Here is a 19,372-nt window from a genome sequence, read left to right as displayed (position 1 = left end):
ATCATTTCATCCTCACTTTGCCGACTCTGGTACCTAGTTACCATTGTGAGATCGTAGGTAGTTTTATCTGTTCGAATATGAATTAATCATGGTATTGCGTCATCTCGATGTATTGGGTATCCCTAGTTACTTCTGGTATCTATTATTGGATTTCCGTACACCGTAAAAAGTTTTATTTTGACTGTTAGAGATGGAGGGTTGTAATTTAGCTTACTCTTCATTTATCAGTACATCGCAAACCACAAATTTAATTCATAAGAACATTTGTTTCTTTCAATGACCCTGTCTACCTATCACTGCCTCCTTAACAGGTATCCATTGATCATATAAGTTATGCACGAGTTTCCACCGAGAGAACACTATCCATATTCCACACTGCTCAGCAGATTCCCTTAACTTCTCAATTTCCGGTTCACCATTGTTATAATCTAGCCTTAGAACCCTGAGTCTAGGCAGTGTGCCCGATTTTCTCACCCGCACAAGGAAGCCCCTAAGCCAACAGCTGTGTCCTTCGCTAAGGCTCTGGGGACTTCCGTTTTTTAAAAAACTGCCCATCTCCCAGATCAATGTCAGACGCTTCAGGCTTGGGATCTGCAGTAGACAGACTGCATCCGCTGGAGTCTCGCGGAAGAGATCCTGGCCAAATAGAGTCAGCTCTTCCAGACAGCTGAACTGGGAAAAGCTCGGCATGACATGCTCTCCCTCGGCCAAGGGAAGAGACCCTAACGATATAGCCTTGAGAGATGAGGCTTGCGGGGAGAGAATCTCCAAGATAATGTCCCCGGCATTCCCGTCATAAACGACATCCAACAGATGTAAGTCGGCGCGTTCCAGGTGGGCCGGCCATGAGAAGAGCCGTTTGATGATTTCAATAGGCCAATTGAAACAACGCACTTGGAGACTCGTGATTGGTGAAGTCCTTTTTGTTCGCGCTGGTAGAACATGTTCGAGGTCCTCTATTCCAGGGACAAATCCTCTCCAGACGGCAGCGCAGAATCCATCCCAGAACGAGTTGTTGATATTGAGATGTCTCAGTGTTGGGATGTCAAAGACCATCAACAACGTATCCAATTTGTGGCATATGCGCAGGTCCAAATGGGTGAGCGGCATCTTAATGAGCAAGGACATCAGTGTCCGATGGTTAGCTATGCGCGAATCGAGTGGATAATCTACGGTCAGTGACCGCACAGATGTCAGAAATCCTATTACGGCCAGCGGTATTGCCTCCCTGTGGCTCGCAAAATCGGATTCTTCATAGAAGGTCAATGAACGGAACAATCTGTATACAGGGGGTGGTGGTAAAGCTTTGGCTGATAATCTGTTGCTTTCTATGCTGATCGCTAAGGGCGCTTGGTTGTAGAGGACGCTCTGTGCGATCCCATGCCATCGCCAGCAGACCCGCATCAGCTTGGCCCATTGACCGTTGCAGATCTTGCCATCCACGAACGGCCCGCAGAATTCAAAAATCCGATAAAGTAGCTCATTGGGAAGTCTAGCTATAGACATATCTATATCTGGCTGCTCCCCGAATGAGCTGGGATTTTTGTGCTCTGCGGTAACCCAGCGAACAAGCCTGTTGAGAGTATTCATTGATAGTGCGAGTCAAATGGCCTGGTACAAATCTTCTTTTATTACCGGAAATAGAGCATCCTTTATACAGGAGTCTATGAGGTTTCCTAGTCATTTTTAATTGGGAGACTAAAGTTTAGGTACCATTGCAAATGGGATATTCCGGATTGTTGGCATTGGAGTTTCCATAAAACATTATAACGGATACAAAGTGCTGTACCATAACTGATCTCGGAGAAGTCCTATTTCTTGGGGTTTGCTGAGCTATCGAAAGTATAGTTTACAGACTCCATAGAATGTACTGAAAAATAGAGCTTATTGTTTAGCTTGCTGTACTCGAGTCCAGTTGCCCAGGTTATACAGGTCTGCCTCGATTAGACAAGTCGGGCCAATCCCCATACACTAAGAATGCCATTGTGTCAATGTGCAGTCGATTATCTTGGGGGTATCTGGAGCCCTGACAATCGACCTCTTGGTAGCTTGAGATTACTTACCTTTCCTGCACCATTTTGACGCAGGGAAGACTCGCTGAAATCATCTTTCCAGGTCGACGAGATTGAGCATTTGTATGATCCCGGCCTGCTCGCTAGCCCTAGGGAACAATTTCCCGTCGCGGCCCTGGTTGAACACCTGCCAGTTGTTGCCCCATTCCACGGTGATATGAAGCTTTTCACAGCCTGTCTGGTTGGATGTCAAGGATTCCTATTGCTAACTAAAGATTGCAGGTTCATGCTTGCTCTGTGATCCTCGGTCGGTGTTAACGGGTATGTCGAAGGTTAGCAAAAAGAGAAAGGAGGTGGATAAAGCGACTGGGGCTCCGAACCTTGAAACGGTTCAATGGGGATTAAACTCAGAATGGAACGAGGGTCATATTGCTGGATGAAAGTACAAAATGTGGAAACAAAATCCCTAGCACGGCTATTCCTACTGGGACGATGAGAGCGGAGATGAGGGTTTACTCGATAGAAAGCCTAAGTTAAGCCCGAGAGTCGGGCTTGGACTGGAAATATTGGGCATGAGGATATGATTGATATGCCGAAGCTATGAAGTTATCAATAACAAATGTGATTGAGCTCCATCCAGGTGTTGACGGTTACAAAGCTACGATGGGAACCGGGAATTCAGGGCCGTCAATCAGTGCGTTCTGTCAATTATAGGGCTTTGATGATGACGACTTTGCGGGCCCACATCGTCTTCGGTACTCCCTGCCTCGGCAAATCTTGTTCACAGCTATCCATGCGGAGGTAAGGGATAGAAAATGGGAGGCCTGTCCGGCTTTTTCAACCCAATTAAGGAGTATCTCATGGAAGGGTCCCTGTTACCTGTTTCAGTGACTTGCTGGACTCGTATCTTCGCAAGGGGAGTATACACCGGTGTATAAATCTGCAGGCCAAGGCCCTGGATAAACGTCGACGAATGACAAGATCCGCGGAAAAGATAGGCACTGAATTGACGTATATCAGTCGATCTATTTGTTATATCTATTTGAAACCGAAGGCCAGTTCGTAGATTTTCCAGGTGTCTCCATGTGGTCAGTGATGTTCTTGTTTCTATTAGTAGAAACGTGCAGGCCTGACCTCATGCACCGGTAGCACTCCGTATGCTGTGCAAATATACAAAACTGTAAGTGCATTCAGCGATGAATGCTGCTTCAGCAGGGACTGACTCCTCGAGAATGCCCACCTGGACCCTGGGATGACCCCCGGCTATCTTGCAAGCGACGACGATGCCAATCATTCAGGGGCCTCGACTCGTAAGAACTTAAGCTCCGGTGGAGCCACACGGCTCACCGCCGTGGCGGTGCGGTATCACCGGGTATCGTATCGTCTGTTTTAGACCCTGACCGCAGGGCAGAGAGTGGCAGCGAGTGGCAGCGAGTGGCAGACTCGTGTACGGTACGGTCACCGGGGATTCTGGATTCTGTGCTGGCGGAAAGTTGCCTGCCTGGACTTTCTGGCCTTTTGCGTGTCCCTTCCCGCTGCTCTCCTCGTTCCTCGTTCCTCTGCCTCTGCTTCTGCTTCTTCCCAGTAATGCCTTGAATTCCCTCCCTCCCGCCGTGTGTTATCTTTCTTTCATTTCATCCATTCTTCTTTTCCTCTTAGTCTTTGCGCTTTTGCATTCTCTCCTTCTTTAATATTTCTTTAATTGTACCATTTCTCTTCTCTTCTTTCCGTTCACTTCCGATGAGACGACTTGTATTTGCCTCCGCGTTCTTGCAATAGCTTCTTTCCCCCCAGATTCCTTGAACCATGCCGAAAAATCGACCCGCCACGTCGGGGTACGCTCGTCTGGCTCAGGAAGAAGAAGATAGATCGCATGATGTGTACGACTATTCAGATGACGATGACCTAAACCCACCCACCGACACGATATCCGAATCCGCCCCCCGATATGCGCCAATCTCATCCCGATCCCAAATGCAGGCCTCGTCGCCCCCCGAACCTCGACGGAGACCCAGCGGACATTACCGACGAGGCCGGAGAAACTCCGGCGTAGACATCAAGGCCATCAATGCGCGCCTGGAGCGGTGGGCCGAGGAAATCGCCTCCAAGTTCAAGATCAACAAGGTCAAAGGGAAGACTCTGGAGGAGGAGAAATTGGAGATCTACCATTCCGTCTTTCAGGCCCCCGACGGGGTCCAGCCCGTCACCGCCGAAACGCTCGAGTCGGACGAAGTGGAAGGGGCGCAACGTCGCGCCCGTGACGAATTCGAGGAAGTGGTGGAGGGCGTCCGCATTGCCATTGAGATGGGCGTTCACCCTCGCATGATCTCGCAAGGTAGCTCCGGTAGTTACTTTGCGCGCAATGCCGAGGGAAAGGTCGTGGGTGTGTTCAAGCCCAAGGACGAGGAACCCTATGCATCCCGCAATCCCAAGTGGACCAAATGGATTCACCGGAATCTCTTCCCTTGCTTCTTCGGGCGTGCCTGCTTGATCCCCAATTTGTCTTATGTCTCCGAAGCGGCCGCTTATGTCCTCGACTCGCGCCTACGCACCAACCTCGTCCCGTACACCGACATCGTGTGGCTGTCTTCGAAATCATTCTACTACGACTTCTGGGATCGGAGAAAGGCATGGATGGGCAAGAAACCGCTGCCACACAAGGCGGGTAGTTTCCAGGTTTTCTTAAAGGGTTACAAGGATGCAAATCTGTTCCTACGTGATCATCCCTGGCCTGATCAGGCGAACACTGGATTCCGCACAGAGGACGCACCTAAACGCAAGAAGCGTCCTTGGAATGAAGCCTGCCGACCTTCCGGTGTTCATTCGGACGACGAGGAGGACGACGAGGGGGTGAATGTTCCCGGGCAAGCGCCCTCACCGCGAGAGGAGAGTCGCGAGCGACGGTTCTACTGGACCGAGGGTCTCAAACAATCATTCAGGGAGGAGCTGGAGAAACTGGTCATTCTGGATTATATCATGCGAAACACGGACCGTGGGCTGGACAATTGGATGATCAAGATCGATTGGAATACGGAAGAAGTGTCCATTGTGGCCGATCCGCCGCAACCCAACGGGACTCAGCAGCAGCAGCAAGATGACGACGACCATCTCCCCCCTGCCCGACCGATTTCAGTTAACTCTGACAAGCCTTCTACCGCTTCATATCCGTACAAGAGGCACGAGACAATGCAAGCCGTCAGTCGGTCTGGAACTCCATTGAATGCACAGGAGCCGCAGGCGTCCGTTCAGATTGGAGCCATCGATAACAGTTTGTCATGGCCGTGGAAACACCCGGATGCCGTAAGCCTTCCCTCTATTTGTCTTAGTTGAACATGATGATGCTGATATCTTCCCAGTGGCGAAGCTTTCCTTTCGGTTGGCTGTTCCTCCCTGTTTCTTTAATAGGACAGCCCTTCTCCCAAAGAACGAGAGATCATTTCCTCCCACTCCTCACGTCAACAGCTTGGTGGAGTGGCACACAGATGGCCCTCCGACGGGTTTTCTCACAGGATGACGACTTCAAGGAGAGTATGTTCGCCAGGCAGATCGCGGTGATGAAGGGCCAAGCATGGAATGTTGTCGAGACTTTGAAGCACCCCGACCACGGTCCGTTGGAGCTCACCAGACGTACCCGAGTCTGTGTCTGGGACGATCTGGTGGACGTTCCGGTTGCCATTCCCCTTCGTGGACCGTCTACGGAGGCCCAACGGCGCAAAGTTCGGGCCTACGATCGCTACGACAGTTATGACCCCGACAACGAGGAAATGGACATTGGCGCGGCCATGTCTCTGGGCACTGGTCCGGAGAATGACCTTCTAGGATTGGGATCCTCTCCAAACGAACTCCCCAACCCCAACCGGTTCGAGCTTTCCCGAGGCCGTCACTCCCGTGACTTTGACACGCCCCGGGCTCAAAATGGTAGCCCTGCTACGCTAAACGACTATGGCTTCGGTCAACGAAACATCGACGACTTTGGCGACGACCGAGGTTTGGATCACAGCTGGGCCACCCTTCCTCCTCGGCCGGGTAAGAAGCATCAGAAGCATAGTTCCCTGTCTTCGAACGGGCGCAGTGCAGCCGCGCATCTGATCTGGAGTAGCGATGACTTGGAAGGCGATTTAGGATATGCAGCTGCCGAGGGAATGGAAGGAAACCAACGCAAAGTCATCGTGGAGCGAATTGAAGCTGTCAAGAGCAAAAACCCTGTGTTCACCTGGTGCTAGGCACCCATCTTGTTTCCTACGATTCCTATTCTTTCCCATCTTACCACTTTTTTTTTTTTTTTTTTTCTCCCTCTTCTTTTTCCCCTTCTATTTCTTGTTCAACTACCTACTTTACTTGTCATCATGACCGTCATCTTCCACTTTTAGCGTGTTATGGGCAGAACTGGCATGAGGAATCGGTTTGCGATGTCGCATGATTTGCGGCCTGTTTTTTGGATGGGAAAATTTTACCCTGATGTTGTATATAGACAGACAGACTTGTTGTTGGTCTCCCTACTAATTCTTCTATTGACGTTGAGATATACCAAAGAAAAGAGAGAAACCAGCCTGCAAATAGAGAGCCATACATTTAATCGCGCAGTTCCCAGTTAACTGAGGTCCTCGTGACCCTTTCAAGACCTGCTTTGATAAGCCGATCTTATCGGGGGCTTGGCATGCGATAATCGTCGGCGAGGCAGAAACCCTTCGAGCAACTCCCTCTCACTCTCACTCTCTTCCCTTCTCCTCTCTACTCCTCTCCTTCTCACACTCTCCTCCGTCTCTCTACAACCCAGTGCCTGCATTCGACAGGGTCGATCGCTTGCGCGTGGGTTCCGCGATGGAAGGGCTCTAACGACTCTCTTATCGCTCACTTCCCTTTCGCATTGATTTAGACCTCGGTCACTCCTCACCCTTGAGTGACCTTCGCAACACTCGTCGCTCAAGAACCTCCCCTCGATCAGTCACCTTCATAAAATATCTACACCCTCTCTGTCATACGCCTCCTACCTTAATTAAAATCTTTTAATCACGATCCATATCTGGCAAACCCTTCGTCCCGCATACATTGTCTCGGATACCCGCATCTGCATGAGAACGGAAAGACACAACCATGGCATCTCATGCTGCTATGCTCTTAGACCCAAGAGCTTACAGAAAACAAGTGCAGAAAAATGGTAACGACGCGGAATCCCCAGTTGGAACACCTGATTTGGACAACGACCCCAGTCCAGAGGCCCAGGATGAATCCTCTCCCTTACCCCCCTCATCTAGGCGCTACCCCTCGCCCCCGGAAGATCCTATGTTCTTGGATGACACAGACTCACTGATCGACACCGCAGACCGGTCGGAGTCCGGAAAATCATCGCAAAGTAATACCCGTTCCCCTGGTGCGCCCGCCGGCACCGCCTCCGCGGCGCAACGATTCCTCAGTCCGCAACGTCGTGGCCGGCCTTCCGTCAAGCCGAGTCCTAGGTCGAGTTCCCAGCTCCAGTCGCTCGAGTCGCATACGGACAGTACAACTTCCTCGCCCCAGCCCTCCGAGAAAACAGAACCCGAAGTGGACTTCACGTTCACGAGTGCGCAGAGCGACGATGAGCATGATGCGAAGCGCGGCTGCGACCAGCTCGACACCGGAGTGGATCTTCGCCATGGTAACTTAATTGAGGATATGTACGGGGTGGAGAGGCGAACCAATCCGCCTTACAAGAAAGTAAAAATGAAGGACGAGCAAAATGGTCCGCTCATGAAAGGGAACTTGGCCGCCGCTGGGAACAGCGGGTTGGGCAAATGGATGAAGGAGGAACAGTCAACACCAGAATCGTCACTTCCGGTGACCCCAAATGTTGTCGATCTGACCCTTGGTAGGCCACGAAATATCACCACAAGATAAGAGAAAAGCAATTTGCTAATGTTATCTAGATGCCCCAGCTGCAGCCACCAACGACGACGATCTGCAAGTCACCGGCTCAAACAACCTTAGCATTCAAAGGGTCTGCTATGGAAAAATTGAAAATGCAATGATTCAAGCCATTATGGTTCCGAAACCCGCTGGTGGATCGATCTTTAGTGATACAGACTGGCCGTCAATGAAATTAGGGGTACACCGCAACGCAAGCCAGGAAAACATCCGTATCGACGTCTCAGACCCCCATGGTAACATCTTTGGAGCTGTGGATACGAGAACCGCCTCTGCGATAGCTCCGCTTCTTGATTCACCGGGGTTACAGGTAGACATCACCGCACGGTTGGACTATCGACCGCGAAAACCGAACGAATGGCCCGGGCAATGTTGTTCAGAGTTTTACCGGGCTTCCATTAACTTATACGGTCTTAGGAAGGATGCGGAACTCGTCGGAAATCATCTGGGACAGCGTAATGTTTGGCTTGGGACCCCGTTCACCGTGGAACAAGGGGTGCCGGTGTTCAACCCACACGCCGAGAAAAGGCGCGCCCAGGCCAACTCTGTGCCGGCAGTCGCTGCTCGAGGCCGACCGGGCGCCAGTTACGAAGTGCGGTCGGCGGAGGAAGTGAACGATGCAGTGATGAAGATGTTCGATCAGCTTCAGAGTGCTGAGAACATTCCTGAGCTGGACACTCCGACTCTTCTGAAAACGCCTCTGCTCCGGCATCAAAAGCAGGCCCTCTGGTTCATGACCGAGAAAGAGAAGCCGCGCAAGTTTGGACCCCAGGAGAAGGACAACAACTCGCTTTGGAGAATCGAGTACTCCACCAGCGGCAAGCAGAAATACCGCGAGATCATCAGCGGCATGACGATGGATGAAGAGCCCCCGCAAACCCTGGGCGGGCTCTTAGCAGATGTGATGGGTCTTGGTAAAACACTGAGCATTCTCTCTCTTGTTGTGTCCTCCCTGGAAGAAGCACGAAATTGGGCGCCGTTGCCTCCACCCACGGACATGGTCAAAGATATTCCAGGCATTCGCAACAGTAAAACCACGCTGCTCGTGGTTCCATTGACTTTGATGAACAATTGGCTCCTGCAGATCAAGGATCATCTGAAGACCAAAGCCGTTTCCTACTACGTGTTCCACGGCTCGGGGCGCACTAATAATGTCGAGGAATTATCGAAGTATGACGTGGTAGTCACAACCTACAGTATCGTGCTCAGCGAACTGTCCGGCAGGGGCGCAAAGCGGGGCGTGAGCCCTCTGACAAAGATGAACATGTTCCGAATCGTTCTGGACGAAGCGCACACCATCCGAGAGCAGACAGCCGCGCAGACTCAAGCAATTTTCAAACTCAACTCGCAGCGCAAGTGGTCCGTCACCGGAACACCGATCCAAAATCGACTCGAAGACCTCCTCTCGGTCACCAAATTCCTTGGGCTCTTCCCGTACAACGACCGGACCAGCTTTGTAACGCATATTCTCAGCCGGTTCAAGACTGGGGATGCTACGGTTCTGGCTAGCTTGCGTGTGCTCGTGGACTCATTCACACTTCGCCGGGTCAAGGACAAAATCGATCTTCCTGCCAGAGAAGATCGAATCGTGTATCTGAGATTTTCTGACAAGGAAAGGCAACTGCATGATTTCTTCCGTAACGAGTCCAACGTCATGATGAAGGTGATTGCCGGCGAAGACCAGACCAAGATGAAGGGCCGCATGTACCATCATATCCTGAAAGCGATGATGATCCTGCGACAAATCAGCGCTCACGGCAAAGAGCTACTCGACGCCGCTGACCGAGAACGGATTAAGGGATTGAGCGTTCAAGATGCCATCAACCTTGAAGAGGGCGGTGATAATGATACCGCCGAAGTATCCGACAGAAAGGCGTACGAGATGTTCGTCCTGATGCAGGAATCATCCGGGGACGCATGTGCCACGTGCAATAGGCGCTTGGAGGAACCAAGTTCCGATTCTGGCCCCGTCGATCGGCGATCTCCCATTGCCGTCGTGCTTCCTTGTTATGACGTGCTTTGCCCAGAATGCTTTTCCGGCTGGAAACTCGCTTTCGACAGGCGAAGCAACTCACTGCTACCGGATATCAAATGTCAAGCGTGCGAAGGATGGATCCCCGCATCGTACTCCTACATCACGGTTGGGGGACTGCAAGATCATTTGGTCGAGCAAGTCAAGGCCAAGCAAAATCGACGACAGTCCAAGATTCTTGGAGACTACGAAGGGCCGCACACCAAGACCATGGCTCTTATTGAGCAGCTTCAAGCCACGGCCGAAGAGAGTCGGAATTTGGGAGATGGGCAACCGCCTTTGAAGAGCGTGGTGTTCTCCGCTTGGACGTCGCACCTGGATCTGGTCGAGATTGCCTTGAAAGACAATAACATCACGGGCTTTGTACGACTGGATGGCACCATGACTTCGGCTGCCCGTGAGAAAGCCCTCAGAGAATTTCACAGCAATAACCGAATTACCGTGTTTCTCGCCACGATCGGCGCTGGCGGTGTAGGACTCAACCTGACTGCGGCGTCCAAGGTGTATATTATGGAGCCGCAGTATAACCCGGCGGCGGTGGCGCAGGCGATGGATCGCGTGCACCGAATCGGGCAGACGCGCGAGGTGACCACGATTCAGTTCATCATGAAGGACAGCATTGAAGAGAAGATCTTCGAGCTGGCCAAGAAAAAACAGCAGTTGGCCGATCTGAGTATGAACCGCGGCAAACTCGACAAGAAGGAGGTTCAAGAGCAACGAATGAGAGATTACCGGGGATTATTCAAGTGATCTCCGTTTCTTTGGCTCTCTCTGCTGTTTCATTTCTATTCACATTCTCTTGTCTCATTTTACGCACACAACGTTTATTTTCTGGGTGATAAATTCACAGACACTGATTTGGGACAAAATTACGGTTGATATTCGATACCCTTCTACGGCTCGGGCGTTTTTACTTTCTATTCCATTCTATTTTCTATTTCCGGTATTTCGCGATTTGGGTTGAAGATTTGGAGACGATTGATATAGTACACCGCTGGAGCTTATTACTCGTACACTTGCAGACCTCTAGACAGGATACCATGGACGCAAGTCCGTTGAATACAGAAAGATCTCTTTTCTTCGTTCATCATCATCATCATCCACAGACCAGCCATGGATTATGTAGACTATCACTATCACCATCCAGATCAAAATCAAGATCAACCAGACCAACACCATAACCAGAACCAAAGAAGACCGCCTTCACAATCACAACGACCGATCCCCATAAACCCCCCTCTCCACAGCCCCCAGCACCCCCTCCAACCGTCTCCTCAACCGTCCCAACTCCCTCATCCTCTCCTCCCTTTCCTCCTCCATCCCCCTCAATTCCTTCTCCAGCTCCTTAATCCTCCTCTCCTGCTGCTCCTCACTCGAGTCGATCCCCGGCAGCACAGAGATCAGGTACTCGATCTGCTGCTCCTTGATGACCAGATCGCGCGCCAACTCCCGCTGTCGACTCGCAAATAACCGCGGCGCGTCTGCTGCCGGCGGAAGGTTCGGGTCCTCTGTGCCTGCCGCGTCGCCTTGCGGATGAGATGGTGGAGGGGAAGCTTGGGCGCCGGCCGGTGCGCCGGCCGGTGCGGGCGGTAGGGAAGAGTTCTTGGGGATTCGGGAGAGGGCGGGCGCTGCGTTGCTGATTCCGGGAGGTGTGATTGCGGGGGAGTTGTCGTGGTAGGTTGTTAGGTAGCCTAGGGTTGCGTAGAATTGGGTTGCTAGCTTTGGGGTTGGGTTAGTTATTTAGTTGACTGGGTAGGTATGATGTTGAGAGGGGAGGAAGGAGATGGGGATAATGGGTGAAGACGTACTTGGTCCAGACAGGTCTGGAGTTGGGTGAGGATATCTGCCATTATGGGTGGTGGTGAAGAGGGGCAGAGTGGAAGTGGAGGAGAAAGGAAGAAATAAGAAAGAAAGGATGACGCCGATGGAGAGAGAAAGACTAGATCGATCGATAAGATTAGCAGCTCCCGTTGTTTCTCCGACTTTTTTACTTCCCCGACAACCTGCAAAACGGATAAACACAATACACATTCACCAGCGCAATGCTATGACCTGTCATGAAATTATAAGATGAATCGCTTCACCACTCGTCCCACCTCTTTCTCCTCCATCTCCTCCTCGCCCTCCCTCCTCCTCCTCCTCCTCCTCCTCCCTCGCAACCTCACCACCGGGCGCCGCCGCCTCAGCACCTTCACATCGCGACTCTTCAAGCTCCCACCACAGCCACTCCAACCACCCAGTTCGTCGCACCACAACCTGCCCACCTTCCTCGCACACGCCGCCCGCAACAACATCCCCACAACCACAACCATCTACGTCGGCACCCACTACGAATACGTCGTACAACACGCCCTCCGCGCCTCCTCCTTCCACCTACACCGCACAGGCGGGCGCTCCGACTCGGGTATCGACCTCCTCGGCACATGGCACCTGCCCGGCCACGAGCACCCGCTGCGGGTCCTGGTGCAATGTAAAGCGATGAAGACGAAACTGGGTCCGAACCTGGTGCGCGAGCTCGAAGGCACGCTACGACGACATGCGCCGGCGGGGTGGCGCACGGGAAGCCAGGTCGGCGTGTTGGTTAGCACGAGGGAGGCGACGAAGGGGGTGCGTGATGCGTTGAGCAGGAGTGAGCATCCGGTGCTTTGGATGATGGTTGATTATACGGGTGGGTTGCGGCAGGTTCTTTGGAATGGGAGGGTCGAGAGGTTGGGTGTTGCTGGGGGATTGGGGGTCGAGATGAGGTATTCTTCTCCTTCTCCTTCGGCCTCGTCTTTCGATAGGTCTTTGGGTGACGGGGAAGGGGGGGGAGGGAATGGGGACGGTGAGTTAAAGAAGGAGGTGGTGTTGACGTGGGACGGGGAGGAGATGGAGCATATGGATTCGGTGGAGGAGAGGATGGCGCGGTTGGAGGAGCAGTGGATGGCCGTTTGGGGGTTGGATGGGAATGGCGATGCGAGGTATACGCGGTCGGATGTGCTCGAGGCCATTGAGCAGCTGTATCCGGCGGAGAAGCCGCTTCTCTACGGGAAGGGGAGCTGCTGTTTGCTGTCAGAGGAGGAGAAGGCGAAGGTGCGCCAGCTGCTGGACTCGAGGGCATGGCCGGCCTGATTTACAGGCGCATGTATCCTCTAACTACAGCGTATAGTTCCCTCCTCCCCGTCATGTATTATATGTATCATAGTGTACAAACTGTATAGCAATCCGTTTCAGATCAGGGTATATTATGTAGACAATTGAAGCTTGGGAAAGGAAGAAAAATCGTAGCTTCGTGAACCTCCAACGCCGGAAAAAAAGCTAGTAAAAAAGCAAGCGATCAACGGAACTACCCCTGCATGGTCGACCAGAAATAATTCGAGTAGAAGAAGCGCGAGAACTTCGGATCGATGTTGACAACGTGCACATCGCCCTTGCGACTGTTGCGAATGACCGCCTTGTTGAAAGTGCCCGCATTGTCGGCCTCGATATCCACTCCGAGCGACCGGTAGATTTTCAATCGCAGACTGCCCATCAGATTAGCATACTCCCTCAAATCAAAATCCTAAGACCAAACCGGAACCAAGACAGGGGATACTCACATCGTCGCATCGTCCATCTCTCTCTCCCGCCTCGTCCCCTCGTCGCCCTCCAATCCCTGGGCCTCCAGATCCGCCAACCGCTCCTTCAGCATCTCCAGCTCGCTCTCCAGCCTCTCGCTCTCAATCTCCAACTCTGTGGCGGCCTTCGCGATGCGGAACTTCTTCGTGTCCAGCTCGACCATCTCGGCGGCGTGTTTGCCGGCGTCGTGCACCGCGACGGCCTCCTCGTGCTGCGCGTTCAGTGAGTGGAGGTGACGCGACAGTTTCTTCATGGAGGTTTCGGCTTCGCGCATGCGCAGGTCGCGCGACTGCTGGAGGGTGGCGAGCGAGTCATTGATGCGCGTGACGGCTTGTTTGTCGGGGTGGATGTTGAAGTTGCCGATTGTGTGGTGGATCAGCTATTCGTTGTTAGTTGAGTTGCGCGGTTGGGAGGAGGGGAAGAAATACAGTGGCGGGGCTTTCGTCGAGGAGCATTTTGAACAATGGAGATTGAGATCGATTATTGAATTGTATTAAAGGTGGGGGTGGGGATAGATAATTCCTGTGGTGATGATGTCGACAGCGGAAGCAGCATCCAAGCGTGTTGACACTTCCGTTGGGGGAGCAACTGCCACAGCGCCACAGTTTTGCTGCACCGCCACTGCGTGACGAAAGAATCCAGGCGACCATCATCGCCGTCATTCTTCTCCATCATCGAGTCCATTGAGCGATCTTCTTATCTCCGGAGCTGTTCTTTTTGACGCTTTGTTTTACCGCCATACAGATACCACCTACCACCATGGGCTCGAATCTACCCTGTATGTAATCCCCCCTCGATGTGTTTATGTTTACCTATGCTAACTAACCGTCTTCTAGATGCCGCCGACGCTGAGAGGTGTGTGACTTCACCGTTATTCCCCGAGCAACCCACTGATTTGACTATGCTCTAGTCCCCTAAAGCCAGCCGAGCTGCAGGTACTCCAATCGCAGTACGAGAAAGAAGGCGACTACGTCGGCATTCAGACGAAATTCAACTATGCCTGGGTATGGTCATGACCCGATCTTCCCGAACCGTATCTCGTCGGCAACATCTAACACTCGTTTCCGTCACAGGGTTTGATCAAATCCAATGCCCGTCCCGAACAGCAAGAAGGCGTCCGTCTACTATCAGAGATCTTCCGCGCGGCCCCTGAGCGACGACGAGAATGTCTATACTACCTGGCCCTTGGGAACTACAAACTGGGCAACTACGGCGAGGCGCGACGATACAATGACCTGTTGCTGGAGAAGGAGCCGGCTAACCTCCAGGCGGCGAGCCTGGGTACCTTGATCGACGAGAAGGTGTCCAAGGAGGGACTGCTGGGCATTGCGATCGTGGGTGGGTTGGCGCTGGCGGCGGGTGTCGTTGGGGGTGTGGTGCTGCGGGGAGCGAAGAGACGATAGATCAGGATCTTCACGGGTGATGCAGGCAAGAGGAGGCACATAATTTGCTGAAGATGTACATAGGTAGGATGGGATCCGGGCCTGGGTTTACTACGGTTGATCGGCATTGCTCTTGCTATTGATTGTTATTGTTATGGTTTTTGATACTGGGATGAAATGATTGTTTTGCATGTGATGGCGTTCTGTTGTCCATGACTTTTGAGATTTAGCAGATGTGAATATTCAGTCCAGGATGTACGATGTGATCGAGTTGAAGGAAAGAAGCGATTCAGACTGAGACCTGAAAGTGGGTGACTGATCTCTCAGGCACGCCACCCGCTAACGTCATCCTCCGCCTTCATCGTCCCTCTTCATTTCGTTCCATTGTTTTCCCAGTCTTCTCGCTCTTCTCCCCTACTTTCCTCTTTTTGGCCCCTGAAACAATGAATGCCCGTTAGTTTGATGGAACCTCCTGTCAATCTTCCAGTACATGCGGGCTCGAAACCATGAATGACGCTGAGTTTCCTCAGGGAATAGAAACCTCGCCTATCTCCAACCCATTGGTTTAAGTCCGTTCTTAGATAAATACTCTCTCGATTTCGTTTGATACCCGACCTTCTCGATACACTGGATCCTGTTCAGTTCCCTCATCTCTTACCTTACTTGGTTTATCATCACCATTCACTTGTCTTTCTTCGTTCACCATGGATGCGGGGGATCGGATGTTCTGCCATTCCTGCGGCGGGGTCTGGCTACGAAATGAGCGCGGACTGACGTGTCCCACCTGCCACTCTGAATTCACCGAAATTGTATGTTGCTCGTATCCCTAAGATATACCGGGGTCGCTGACTCTATAGATTGAAATCCCCCCTGACACCGAAGCCCCCGACCCTCCTGAAGAAGCTCCCGAAGACCGATTCACGCCGCCCGTGAACTCTTTCGCAAACCACAATCCCTGGGCTTCCACCGGCGTTGACGACTTCCAGGATCGATTCTCCGGCGGCAACAGAGGCACCGGAAATGATTCAGGAAATGGATTCTCTCATCGCACCTATCGCTCGCCCGACGGTCGGTTCACCTTCTCTAGCACGACGTACTCTTCCGGGCTGCCTCGACGGTCAACCGACCCGCAGGGCAACATGCAGAATGACCCGTTGATGCCGATGGTGCGGGGCTTGGACACGATCTTTCATGGACTGGCGAATACGTATCAGCAGACGGATCCTCATCGGCCCGCGGGTCAGCAGCCCTGGGGAGGACGGCAGAGACCGTGGCATCTGCACGATGAGGATGCCAACGAACATGATTTTGGAGGATGGGGGCAGGGGCCCAGACCGGCGGGACTGGGGGGGCAGGGGAGAGCGCCCGGCATGACGCACGACGGGTCCTTTGACCACGGTCTACGGTTTGGAGGCGGCTCGAACTTCCATGATGATGAGCTGCATCCCCGCGACGCGGACGGTCCACAGCCGATGCCTACTCCTCTACGTAGTTTGGGCGAGTGTGTTTTCCCCTTCCCTTATGAGTTGCACGTTGCTAACTGTGGCAGTATCTTGGAACTCTTTCGCACCGATTTCGGTGCAAACAACCAGGCTGGCAACGGCGGGTTCCGAGTCATGACCGGTCCCAACCCCCTGGCGATGCTGTCGGCGCTGTTGAACGTCGAACGGCACGGGGATGCGGTTTATTCGCAGGAGGAGCTGGACCGGGTGATCTCGGAGCTGGTGGACCGAAACGGCAATCACACCGCCGCCCCGCCGGCCTCGCAGAATGCTATCCGGTCTTTGCCGAAGAAGAAGGTCGACCGGGAGATGCTGGGGAACGACGGTAAGGCGGAATGTTCGATCTGCATGGACCCGGTGGAGATGGGCACGGAGGTGACGGTGCTGCCGTGCAAGCACTGGTTTCACTACGGCTGTATCGAGATGTGGTTGAACCAGCATAATACATGTCCTCATTGTCGACGGGGTATTGATGCTCCTCCTCCTGCACAGTAAGTCGGCGGTGATCATGGGCCATCATGACAAGTTGAAAGCTAAGCAGAACAGAACCGAAAGAAACGAAGGAACCAGCGACAACCCCGTGTTGATCGACAGCAGCCCCGAGACGTCTCGTCGCGGCAGTGCCGTACCCGAACACAGTGGACAGCCGACGGGATGGAGCTGGAACAGCGCCGAGGGCGAGACTGAGCGACAAAGTAGTCGAGATCAAGGGACGGGCGGAGGAGGATTGGCCGGATGGGTGCGAAGCCGATTCGGAGGAGGGAATTAGTGGGATGTGAGGAAATTGGTTTTGAGTATGTAGTCATGATGAACGCGATGACTTATATACAGTATGTTAATCGGACAGAGATGCTATATTCCTGAACTCTTCCACTTGACAGATACTACAGAGTACACAGCAGATCAGATAAGGAATGACTCCACCTTCTCCAACTCCACTTTGCGCCCTACAGTTGACTTCCCCTCCTCCCCTCCTTCATTTCCCTCTATTCCTCTTTTCTTTTCATCCTGATTATTGTTGAACACTTCTATATTCTATTTCTCTATAAAATATCTCCTCAAAACTTATTACATCGTTGAAAATGAAAACCCTCTACAAAAACGGCCTCATCGTCAGCGACTCCGCAGCGGAGGATAACTTCTCTACCTGCATGCTCGTCCAGGACGATCGAATCGCGTACACCGGAAACGATGTCCCCGAGGTCGATGGTGATGTCGAGGTGGTCGATTTACAGGGGAGGAGAGTCTTGCCGGGGTTTATTGATGGGTAGGTGCTTTTCCATTTATTGAGATTTAGTGGGATCCCATGTGATGTTTGTATGTATGCATGCATATACATGCATGTCTGCTATTGTACACCCGGAATGAAATACATCTCTTGGCTTCGATGTTGATGCACACAATTCATATTCGCTCAATGTTCTATTCTACAAGATGGAAAGAAACTGACCCAACCCCAAAAGACACATGCACCTCCTCCTCTTCGGCTCCTCGCTCTCCAAACTCGACCTCTCCCCCTGCACTTCCCTCTCCACCATCCGCTCCACCATCCACACCTACGCCCAAGAGAACCCCCACCTCCCTCGTCTCTTCTGTCGCGGCTGGATGCACTCCATGACCGACGGGGTCGCGTTGGCCTCCATGCTCGACGACCTCGACCCCCGCCCCATTTTCATCGACTCGAAGGACCTGCACTCCGCGTGGTGCAATACCCCTGCGCTCGTGGAGCTCGGCGTCCAGGATCTTCCTGACCCTGCGGGTGGGGTTATTCATCGTGATGAAGCGGGAAATCCATCGGGGTTGTTGAGCGAGGCGGCTGCGGTTAATATTGTCTGGCCGCATGTGGCGAAGGTCGCGTCTAGGGATGAGAAGATTGCGTTTGTGAGGAATGCGGTGACGGCGTATAACGGGGCCGGGTATACGGGGGTCGTGGAGATGGCGACGGATGAGAACCTGTGGGAGACCGTGTTGGCGTTTCAGGCGGAAGAAGAAGCGAAGGGGAAAGGGGGGATGACGCTGCGCATCGCTTCGCATTGGATCATCCTCCCTAATGCAGACGAGTCGAAGGTCCTAGCGCAAGTGGACCGCGCGATTGAGTTGCAGGAACAGTATAACCTCACCACGAGCCCCTGGTTACGCATCGCCGGCATCAAAGTGATCTGCGACGGGGTGGTGGATGCCTGCACGGCGGCCCTGACGGAGCCATATGCCAGCACTAGCACGAACTGCGATCCGCTCTGGGACGCCGCGATGCTGGAGAAGGTGGTGCGGCGAGCGGACGCAGCGGGCCTGCAGTGCGCGCTACACGCCATCGGCGACGCGACGGTGAAGATGGCCGTGGATGTGCTTGAACGGGTCGGTACGAGAGGTCGCCGGCATCGCATCGAGCATCTAGAAGTGACGGCGGCCGAGGACGCGAAGCGGCTGGGCGAGTTGGGGATCACGGCGTCGGTGCAGCCGGTGCATGCGGACCCGGCGATCGTGCGGGCATGGCCGAAGCTGTTGGGCAAGGAGCGCTGCGAGAGGGCGTTTGCGTACCGTGAGTTTCTCGACGGGGGGGCGCGGTTGGCCATCGGGACGGATTCGCCGACGGCGCCGCATCTGCCGCTGAGGAATCTGTATACCGCCACGACGAGACGGTCTGCGCGCGAGCCGGACAGCGTGGAGGTGTTTAATCAGCATCTGGCCCTGTCGCTGATGGAGGCCGTTGCAGCGGCTACGGCGGGGTCGGCGTATTCATGCTTTGCGGATGGGTTTGCGGGCAGCTTGAGGGAGGGCATGAAGGCGGACTTTGTGGTCGTGGATATGCAGTGGGACGCGGATCGATTGCTGGATGCGACGGTGGAGGAGACGTATTTCGAGGGGAAGAGAGTGTATAAGAGGTGATCCTGTCTTAAAGGGTCGTATGTCTAGTCTAAACCATGATTTGTACAGAGGGCTGGCTGC

The 19,372-nt window shown here is 53.1% G+C and overlaps 7 protein-coding genes across 7 annotated transcripts; 4 read left to right on the top strand and 3 right to left on the bottom strand.

Moving 5' to 3' along the window:
• Positions 1-273: 273 nt before the first annotated feature.
• KD926_001927 (uncharacterized protein) lies at positions 274-1,590 on the bottom strand (the record flags this gene model as incomplete). The annotated part of the gene is made up of 1 exon (XM_053096867.1): positions 274-1,590. One exon carries the CDS (start codon positions 1,588-1,590, stop codon positions 274-276), a length of 1,317 nt encoding a protein of 438 aa, XP_052959084.1.
• Positions 1,591-11,154: 9,564 nt separating this feature from the next.
• Positions 11,155-11,795, bottom strand: KD926_001925 (med21 domain-containing protein; the record flags this gene model as incomplete). The annotated part of the gene is made up of 2 exons (XM_053096866.1): positions 11,155-11,664; positions 11,754-11,795. The coding sequence occupies 2 exons, from the start codon at positions 11,793-11,795 to the stop codon at positions 11,155-11,157; spliced, it is 552 nt and encodes a 183-aa protein (XP_052959083.1).
• Positions 11,796-12,015: 220 nt separating this feature from the next.
• On the top strand, positions 12,016-13,056 carry KD926_001924 (uncharacterized protein; the record flags this gene model as incomplete). Its single annotated transcript, XM_053096865.1, has 1 exon — positions 12,016-13,056. The coding sequence occupies one exon, from the start codon at positions 12,016-12,018 to the stop codon at positions 13,054-13,056; it is 1,041 nt and encodes a 346-aa protein (XP_052959082.1).
• Positions 13,057-13,270: 214 nt separating this feature from the next.
• On the bottom strand, positions 13,271-13,997 carry KD926_001923 (kinetochore Spc24 family protein; the record flags this gene model as incomplete). Its single annotated transcript, XM_053096864.1, has 3 exons — positions 13,271-13,448; positions 13,524-13,921; positions 13,971-13,997. 3 exons carry the CDS (start codon positions 13,995-13,997, stop codon positions 13,271-13,273), a joined length of 603 nt encoding a protein of 200 aa, XP_052959081.1.
• A 304-nt stretch (positions 13,998-14,301) lies between these two features.
• Positions 14,302-14,945, top strand: KD926_001922 (mitochondrial fission 1 protein; the record flags this gene model as incomplete). Its single annotated transcript, XM_053096863.1, has 4 exons — positions 14,302-14,320; positions 14,379-14,397; positions 14,453-14,546; positions 14,616-14,945. The coding sequence occupies 4 exons, from the start codon at positions 14,302-14,304 to the stop codon at positions 14,943-14,945; spliced, it is 462 nt and encodes a 153-aa protein (XP_052959080.1).
• Positions 14,946-15,628: 683 nt separating this feature from the next.
• On the top strand, positions 15,629-17,195 carry KD926_001921 (putative RING finger domain protein; the record flags this gene model as incomplete). The annotated part of the gene is made up of 3 exons (XM_053096862.1): positions 15,629-15,733; positions 15,782-16,917; positions 16,973-17,195. 3 exons carry the CDS (start codon positions 15,629-15,631, stop codon positions 17,193-17,195), a joined length of 1,464 nt encoding a protein of 487 aa, XP_052959079.1.
• Positions 17,196-17,508: 313 nt separating this feature from the next.
• Positions 17,509-19,312, top strand: KD926_001920 (amidohydrolase; the record flags this gene model as incomplete). The annotated part of the gene is made up of 2 exons (XM_053096860.1): positions 17,509-17,693; positions 17,890-19,312. The coding sequence occupies 2 exons, from the start codon at positions 17,509-17,511 to the stop codon at positions 19,310-19,312; spliced, it is 1,608 nt and encodes a 535-aa protein (XP_052959078.1).
• Positions 19,313-19,372: the final 60 nt, after the last annotated feature.

This window comes from Aspergillus affinis (genome assembly GCF_023601865.1).
Source record: "Aspergillus affinis strain CMG 70 chromosome Unknown NODE_13_length_462506_cov_86_819959, whole genome shotgun sequence".
Lineage (NCBI taxonomy): Eukaryota > Fungi > Ascomycota > Eurotiomycetes > Eurotiales > Aspergillaceae > Aspergillus > Aspergillus affinis.
The sequence above is the reverse complement of the archived record's forward strand: the minus strand, read 5'-3'. Positions and strand labels throughout refer to the sequence as shown.